Source organism: Rhagoletis pomonella, unplaced genomic scaffold (genome assembly GCF_013731165.1).
Source record: "Rhagoletis pomonella isolate Grant_MI unplaced genomic scaffold, Rhpom_1.0 Rhpom_scaffold_00014, whole genome shotgun sequence".
Lineage (NCBI taxonomy): Eukaryota > Metazoa > Arthropoda > Insecta > Diptera > Tephritidae > Rhagoletis > Rhagoletis pomonella.
In genome coordinates, this window is record NW_023458568.1 from 15,300,033 (window position 1) to 15,309,466 (window position 9,434).

Consider the following 9,434-nt stretch of genomic DNA (forward strand, 5'->3'; position numbering starts at 1 on the left):
ATAACCTGTTCAATTATTTCGAAAAAATAATGAATACGGAGCAACTACTTCACGATTACCCATTTTGTAAATAATGGTGATGCCAGATTTGGTGGATTAATTGGTAGATTATTTTCAACAAAATTCTCACTCACATTATCTCACGTTCGCGATCGATAACACTAGTTTACACGAAAAAAGGACCTCGATAAAAAAGTGCTTTCTAACTTAATTTGGGGTCGCTGAAAATGAAAATGACACTCATTTATTTTTCTCAAGAAGCGTTTTTGCGATTTTTGTAAAAAAAAACTGTTTTTCGAGTCTTATTCTAGTTCTTCACCGAAATCTCCGAGGGCGTTAATGTTATGAAGCAATGATATACATTTTTAGAAAGGTACATACCTCTTCTTTACAGCAATATGCCATTATTGGTAATCTAGTGATTATTACTTTCACAGCAGCCGTTCAAAGTAAAAAACGTTTTAATTTTTTGAGCTTTTTTTTGGAAATGAATGAGGTTTATTGACCTTTTTTCATAAGATACAAATTTTTAATGCAGATGTATATGATAGAAATTTGAAGAGAATTCACATACAATCTAAGCTAAGTATTGCTTCGATGGAAGAAAAAATGTAGAAGTTATGACGCATAACGTAAATACAAGCAATTCGAGGTTTCTAACATTTTCACACTTCAGGTCGAAAATATGATTTTTCTGTCAAACCTCTTCGTTTGTGTTCCATTCTGTCTTCTCGAAGTTGCATCCAACAATAGTCGCCTATCATTGTCTGATCCCAGAAACCTTCATACCGCTTTTTGATAAATAGTTGCATTGTCCTGGTGAAATCTTTCGCCCTGTTCGTCGCTCTCAGCTCCCAAATTCGGTGGAAAAAAGTCCAAATGACTATTGAGCAGGTGCATTTTCAGAGACATTCGAGCAGCTGTAATAAATAAAATATTTTGTAAATTATTAAATAGTTTTTTCTTAAAAAAATTATTTTAATCCATGCAAGGTATAACCCTTGAAGATATTTAGGTATAACTCACAAAAAGAAAATTGCATGGATTTTCACAAACTTACATTTTACCTAAAACTACTTCACACTCACCAATGGCATTGAAGTTTTTCATCAAATTGTCAATCAATTTACGGTCGTTTTTGCTTCCATGCGCTTAAATGCGCTTGAATGCGCTTAATCGTACAAAACATGTGGCGCATACAGAGTTTGGAGACCAATGTTCATCCGCATTCTTGGCTTGAATTCCAAAATATTGTTCTCCTCTTTTTTGGCGTTGTAACCGCCTAAGCGATTTTGGCCGAGTTCAGCAAAGCACGCCAGTCGTTTCTCCTCTGTGCCAACTGACGCCAATTGGAAACGCCAAGTGAAGCCAAGTCCTTCTCCACCTGATCTTTCCATCGCAGTGGGGGCCTCCCTCTTCCTCTGCTACCACCAGCGGGTTCCGAGTTGAATACTTTTAGAGCTGGAGCGTCGGTGTCCATTCGAACGACATGGCCAAGCCAGCGGAGCCGCTGTATTTTAATTCGCTGCACTATGTCCATATCGTTGTAAAGCTCATACAGCTCATCGTTCCATCCTCTGTGGTACTCGCCGTCGCCAACGCGTAAAGGCCCGTAAATCTTCCGCAAAATCTTTCTCTCTAACACTCCAAGAGCCGCCTCATCGGATGTTGTCATTGTCCATGCTTCTGCGCCATATACCAGCACGGGCATGATGAGTGACTTATAGAGCGCGGTTTTCGTACGTCGAGAGAGGACTTTACTCCTGAATTGCCTACTCAGTCCAAAGTAGCACTTGTTGGCAAGAGTGATTCCACGTTGGATTTCAATGCTGACATTATTATCGGTGTTAATGCTGGTTCCCAAGTAAACTAAATTCTCTACTTTCTCGAAATTGTAACTGTCAACAGTGACGTGGGTGCCAAGGCGCGAATGTGCTGACTGTTTGTTTGATGACAGGAGATACTTCGTCTTGTCCTCGTTTACCACCAGACCCATTCGCTTTGCTTCCCTATCCAACTTGGAAAAGGCAGAACAGACTTCGCGGTTTTTGTTAGCGATGATGTCGATGTCATCGGCATAAGCCAGCAATTGCACGCTCTTATAGTAAATTGTTCCTGAGCGGTTCAGTTCTGCAGCTCTTATTATCTTCTCCAACATCAGATTAAAGAAATCACATGAACGGGAGCCGCCCAGTCTGAAACCCCGTATTGTGGCGAACGGCTCGGAGAGGTCTTTCCCAATTCTGACGGAGCTGGTGGTATTGCTCAACGTCATTTTACACAGCCGTATGAGTTTTGAGGGGATGCCAAATTCAGACTTAGGGGCTTATAGGCAACTCCTTTCAGTGCTGTCAAAAGCGGCTTTAAAGTCGACAAATAGGTGGTGAGTGTCGATCCTTTTCTCGCGGGTCCTTTCCAAGATTTGGCGTATTGTGAATACCTTGTCTATGGTGGATTTGCCAGGTCTAAAGCCACACTGATAAGGCCCAATCAGCTCATTGACGGTGGGCTTCAGTCTTTCACACAATACGCTCGATAAGACCTTGTAACCTATGCTTAGAGGGCTGGTCCCGCGGTAGTTGGCGCGAATGGCGGGGTCACCTTTCTTGTGGATTGGGCAGAGCACACTTAAATTCCAGTCGTCGGGCATGCGTTCATCTAACCATATTCTGCACAAGAGTTGATGCATGCACCTTATCAACTCCTCGCCGCCGTACTTGAATAGCTCAGCTGGCAGGCTGTCAGCTCCAGCGGCTTTGTTGTTTTACAGCCGCGTTATTGCTATACGTACCTCGTCATAGTCAGGCGGTGGAACGTCGACTCCGTCGTCATCAACTGCGGGCTCGGGTTCTTCTTCTCCACAACTTTCCGTTCTGCTAACATTTAGTAGGGCGGAAAAGTGTTCCCTCCATAATTTAAGTACGCTCTGGACATCAGTTACTAGGTCGCCATTATTGTTCTTACAGGAGTGCGCCCCGGTCTTTAAACCTTCCGTAAGTCGCCTAACTCTCTGGTAAAATTTTCGGGCATTCCTCCTGTCGGCCAACATTTCAAGCTCTTCGCACTCACGTATTTCGGCCTCTCTCTTCTTGTTGCGGCAAACACGTCTCGCTTCCCTCTTCAGATCCCTATAGCGGTCCCACATAGCGCGCGTTGCGCCCGATCGCAGCATGGCCCTGTAGGCGGCCTTTTTTTTCTTTTTTCTCTGCAGCTTCCTGACACTCCTCATCGTACCAGTTATTCTTTCGGGCTCGCTGAAATCCGACTACTTCTTCGGCGGCGGTACTTAATGAGCGGGAAATGTGGTTCCACTGCTCGCATATGTCGGTTTGTTGAAGCGTGCTCTCTGAGAGCAGGTGTGAGAGTCGAGTAGTGAAAGCGCTGGCTCTCTGTTGTGATTGCAGCTTTTCGACGTTAAGCTTTCCATGCATATTTGGGCGCACATTTTTTGCTGCACAGAGGCGGGTGCGTATCTTGGCTGTAACAAGATAGTGGTCCGAGTCGATGTTTGGGCCTCGGAGTGTGCGTACGTCTAAAACACTGGAAGCGTGCCTTCCGTCTATCACCACATGATCGATTTGGTTTCTCGTTTTTCGATCCGGAGACAGCCACGTAGCTTGATGGATCTTTTTATGCTTGAACCTAGTACTACCATGTTTCGGGCCCCGGCGAAGTCGATCAGCCTCAATCCGTTGTCAGACGTTTCGTCGTGGAGGCTGAATTTTCCGACGGTGGTTCCAAAGATCCCTTCCTCGCCCACCCTGGCACTGAAGTCGCCAAGCACGATTTTGATATCATGACGGGGGCAGCGCTCGTACGTGCGCTCCAAGCGCTCATAGAAGAGATCCTTGGATGCCTCATCCTTCTCTTCCGTCGGCGCATGGGCGCAGATGGGCGAGATGTTGAAGAATCTCGCTTTGATGCGGATTGTGGCTAGACGCTCGTCCACCGGGGTGAACGACAGTACTCGGCGACGGAGTCTCTCTCCCACCACAAATCCAACTCTGAATTTGCGATCCTTTACATGGCAGCTGTAGTAGACGTCGCAAGGCCCCAGACATTGTTTGCCTTGCCCCGTCCAACGCATTTCTTGGATGGCGGTGATGTCAGCTTTTGTCCTTACGAGGACATGAACCAGCCGGGCAGAGGCACCTTCCCCATTAAGGGTCCGGACATTCCAGGTGCATGCCCTCAAATCGTAGTCCTTTAAACGTTTGCCGTGGTCGTCATCATGAGGGGGGGTCTCATCCGAGGCTTTGCCTTGCTTCTTCACTGGAAGTGGTTTTTACGTGGCGGGTCCCAAGCCCAGCGCACAACCCATTGCTGGGACGGGGGTGGTTTCGCAACCAAATACACGTTTATATAGCGAGCCGCTTGCTCCAAGCAGACACACCTACTGGTGAACAGACGCTGCAGACTTCAGTGAGCCCTTAAACCGAATAAGTCAGAGTGGCCCCACCGAAGCTCCCTCTCTTTCTGCCGTGACCCAAGGTTCCACTCGGATTGGTTACCGCATCTCGCACATGGGTTGCTCACGTTGCCCAGAGTGCGCGAACGAGGACCCAAGAGTCGGGATTGAGTATAGCCATGCAACTGTAACTGCATACCCAGCGCAACGACTATACCCCATTGCACTCTAAATGTTAAAATGTTTGTGGTTATTTTTATCCGAGCACTTTGTTTGAATATGTACAAACTACAAATAAAGCAAAACTTATCCGGTGAGTGATTGCACATTTTGGGTTTTTTCTTTAGAGCAAAAACGTCATTCTAAAATACGAGAGAGCACAAAAAGAACAACTGACCAAGAAAGTACGAAACGAAATCCGATGACGTTTGTCAACTACCTAACGGGGCAGGAAAATATAGCGGAAGTTCAATGTCGCTCAAGCAATAACGCATTTTACCGACTGGAGATATTTCTGTTCCCCCGTACAGCGTTTACTTTGATTCAGCATATAAATTAAGACAAAATAGACCTTTTTTGTGTTTTTTACCATTTTGGTAACATTCCGTGGATATGGATTCAACCCCAGCCCTGCTTCATCATTTATTTCTGTGTAGGTGTAAAAAAGGGAAATTCGAATGTCAGAAGCTGAATAAGCATCATTTTACAAAATACGTTATAACTTCAACAACTTAGACAATCTTTAGCTTGACTTGTATGTTATAAAACTATTTTGAACTAAAAATTTCATGTATCGGACAAAAAATTTTTTAATCAATAGTAAAACGTCGATAAATTTCAATGATTTCCTAAAAAGCTCAAAAAATTACAATTTTTTTAACTTTGAACGACCGCTGTGGAAGTAATAATCACTAGATTACTAATATTGCTGTAAAGAGGAGGTCTGTACCTTTCTAAAACTGTATATCATTGCTTCATAACATCAAGACACGAAAAAAACGTTTTTTGCGGAAATCGCGGAAATGCTTCTTGAGAAAAATAAATGAGTGTCATTTTCGTTTTCAGCGACCCCAAATTAAGCTAGAAAGCACTTTTTTATCGAGATGCTTGTTTGAAACTGAAAATTTGTAAACTAGTGTAATATTCCAAATCAATTTTTGCATTCTTTTATCGCGAGTGAAAAATGCAAACAAATTTATCATCTCTCACATTCGGAATGCGATCGACAAAACAATTTCCGCTGCTTTTCGTTAGCGATCGAAAAAAGCAAAGAAATTTCCTCTCACCCGAATATGAGAAGTCCGAGCATTGCCGATTTCAGCCTCTCAACTATGCAAATAATCCATTCGCGGTCACTCACAACCAGTGTTGCCAGGTCTTCGGCATGAAAAAACGTCCCTTTTGGTCTGAAAAACGTAATTTCCTACCCAAAAACGTCTTTTTCAAATGTATGCACAGAGAATTGCTCTTATTAAACTTTTATTGTACATACACAAAAGTACATAAGTATTTACGTAAGGTATATTAAAATATCATTTCTACAGAGCACATTTAAAATTCATTATAAACTGCTTTGAGATCGTTATAAAAAAATCATTCTATACATACACTTGTGATCAGCTGATTAAGTCATCAACATTTTGATCGATTGTGGCTGTTGTCGTTTATTTAATGTTTATTATTTTTTCCATAAAAGCCTAGATTTTTATATAACAAACAAAATATAAATCCACATTTCAAACTTTGTGCAAAAATTATAAAAAATCTGCAAAAGTTCAGCTAGATTTTCACCTTTTTATTCAGATTTTTAGGAATTAGGCTAAAGAATCGCGTTGATTTTTAATAATTCTTTTTCTTGTAGCATTTGGTTAGGTAATTGGTGGTCGAAAATGCTAAATTACGGTCTGTAAGAAGGGACGTAGCAATATTTCAGCCGTTTTTGCGTTCATTACATTTTCACGACAGTCTTAAACAAGTCGCCTACTTGTTTCTGACTTTTTATGTTGCTACAGCTTTTTTGGTGCTTTTGCGAGCATGCGTGTTGCAATAGATCAGCTCTTCCTGATTTGGCTTTTAATGTGCAAACACTGCAATAAGCCTCGTAACCTCAAGTGTTTACAAAACCAGCCTTTGGACGCGGGATCCTTAGTCCAAGAATCCAAAAAAATGCGCGTACGCTTGCTTTGCATCACAGTTAAGTCATCTCTGTCCAAAGAATAAATATCTGTTTAAGAAAAGTGCTGCGAAGAAATGCTTGTAAAGATTTGTTAAGAAAATAATTCAAAATTAGTTCTACTTACGTCCGAACGTCAACAGGATACAAAAAACGTCCAAATGACGTTAAAAACGTCAACCTGGCAACGCTGCTCACAACAGCTTTTCGCGATAAACTTATCGCGAAAAATTTTCAACGACGTTGCATGATATCTCCGCATTTGTTTTGGGTATGCATTTTGTTATGCATGCAGCATACATACTTATGTACATATGGATATGTAAGTAATGCAAGCAAATGCTTTTCGGTTGGAAGGAATATAGGGATATGCACAAATATATGAATTATGGTGGTAACATGTATGTATGAACGTACATATAAATTACATACATGCATACGTGTAGTTAAAGTATATTCCAAGCATACACTTTTCAGTATAATGGTGTATCTGCATGTTATTTTATTATAATGATTGCGTTTATTTATTGTATCTAATAAAAGGAACTTAGTGAGGATAAGATTGACTAATGAGAAAAATGGGCGTCTGGTGAAGACTGAGAGTAAAGAAAAGCAGAAAAAACAATACATATAAATTTTTTATTTCTTTTAAATGTTTCGATTCACCATTATAAGGATATTAATAAGAAACCAAAAATAGACACACGTAAAGAGAATAGGAATATGAATGGATGTATGTATTACTTAGAAGAAAACTCAATAAAACGAAGGTCCGCATTTCATATCCATGCACTCATACATATGTATGTATATATGTGTGTATTAGGGCGGGTCAATTTTTTTTTCGACATCGTTCCTAGCAGATTCGGATTCTACATAAAATTCTAAGAAAAAAAGCCCTTTAGACCATAGCTCTAAAATCAATTTCGAGCCTGCGCAATTTTAAAAGAAATTATTTTTAATTAATACTAAGTCCATAATCAGATTAATATTTACTAAAGTGTTAGGAATGTTTTTTTTTGTAATAAAGAATTGTGCTCGGGAGTTTTGTGATATGAAAAATTCATTTCTGATATCTATTTTTTATTTAAAGAACCGCAAGATGGCGCTTCAAAGCAAATCTACTATATATTTGTGGAAGTATGTATGTATGTATGTACCAGGTTGCAGCCTGAACGGATATATAGAATCGAATAAAATTTTGCCAAAGTATTGCCATGACTCCTGGACCTATAATAGGGTAAAAAAATTGAAACTCGCCAAGGGGGGGAGGGGATGAGGGATACCTCCCATAGTGAAAATTTTTAATCAGCTCTAATTTCGGAATTATAGTCACATGAACTCGAAATTTGAAATGCACAGATACCTATGTTAGGTGCTTATGGAAAGATATATGTATATAAATGAGTTTGTAAAAAGGGGCGTGGCACATCTTATAGGTGTGGAATCTTTTATCAGCTATAACAGCAGGCAGTATTAGTGATCTCATTGTATTGGATTTTGAAGATTTGTTATAGTTGATCAAAGTTAAATTCAAATAAATTATAGATGATATGAAGTTCACCGGGTCATCTTCTAGTCTTTAATATATACTCAGTTAATATACGGATTAATATTTACTAAAGTGTTACGAACGTTATTTTTTTAATACAATAAGAAAAAAATAACTATAATTTAAAGGAATGACACAGAATGGCTAGAGTCGTCGCATGAGTGTATTCTTTCATATACATATATATGGGCCGTTCTTACGGTTTATATATTTTTCATCCACTCGCTTATTCCTTACCGAAAATTTTAAATAAAAATTTAACAAGTTTTAACCGCTGATACAGTACAGGTAGCAGTTTAAAATGGGTAACTGGGTAAACTTTATAAAGAAAACATATTCTCTGGCTAAATTAATAAGCCTGCCCGGATAACATAAAATCCCAAGCTTGATAAACATTTGGTGTTATAAAAGTTTTATAAAGCTCTACTTGTAATTAGGAAAAATGCCGAAAAAAATTATAAAATTGATTGATTGATTGATTGATAAAAATAGATAGTGAGTTATGGCTATGACAATAGAAACTAGAAAAAAGATACCTCGCGTTGAAAGCAAAAAGGATCTAAAACCAAAAAAAAAGATAAATACATTGTTAATCATAAAAAAATTTATGATTCGAAAAATAATTTAAAATATTGTAAATTTTTGTTTGGTTTTTTAAAGTTAAGGGTAAATAAACCCTTAAACTTACAGTAACGAACCAAAGTATTGGCACAGTAAATTTTACGCAATATAGGCAAAGTATTTTTTAGAAAAATTCCAAGTATGCAGTTTAATAATCCATTCAATTTTAGTTTATCAAAGTGCAGGTTTGAAGTTGCTTGAAAATCTGAACATAAAATTGCAAATTAGTATGCAGATTTATTGAATTTTCCTGAGTTTTTCACAAAGTTTACACATTTGATTTTTATGTGTTTTAGTGTAGTATGAACTATGTTTTTATAAAAAATTATCGGAAATAAATTAAAAATTTTGCATATATGTAATGCGAAAATTTACTGTGCCAAAACTTTTGTTCGACACTGTACATATAAAAAAATACATACAGTAACTTCTCCCGTTACAATAGTACAAAATATGTAATTTGCTTTGTAGTGCAATCTTGCGGTTCTTTAAATAAAAAATAGATATCAGAAATTAATTTTTCGTATCAATAAGCTCTCAAGCACAGGTTTGCATTAAAAAAAATATATCCGTAACACTTTATTAACTATTAATCTGCATATTTTATCAATTCGTCGGAATATGTTTTTATGTATGTAGGAATGATGCACGGACGGATAACAAGAAGTGGACGAACTTAC

The 9,434-nt window shown here is 38.9% G+C and overlaps 1 protein-coding gene across 2 annotated transcripts in view; it reads right to left on the bottom strand.

The window, feature by feature from the left end:
• Nucleotides 1-549: 549 nt before the first annotated feature.
• The window catches only part of LOC118749273 (protein furry-like), a 107,094-nt gene continuing 98,209 nt past the window's right edge, over nt 550-9,434 (bottom strand). For both annotated transcript variants that reach the window (XM_036484073.1, XM_036484074.1), the window contains exon 12: nt 550-920. In XM_036484073.1, the coding sequence (XP_036339966.1) occupies nt 784-920 (137 nt within the window). In that variant the 3' untranslated portion in view covers nt 550-783. The remainder of the gene's footprint in view (nt 921-9,434) is intronic.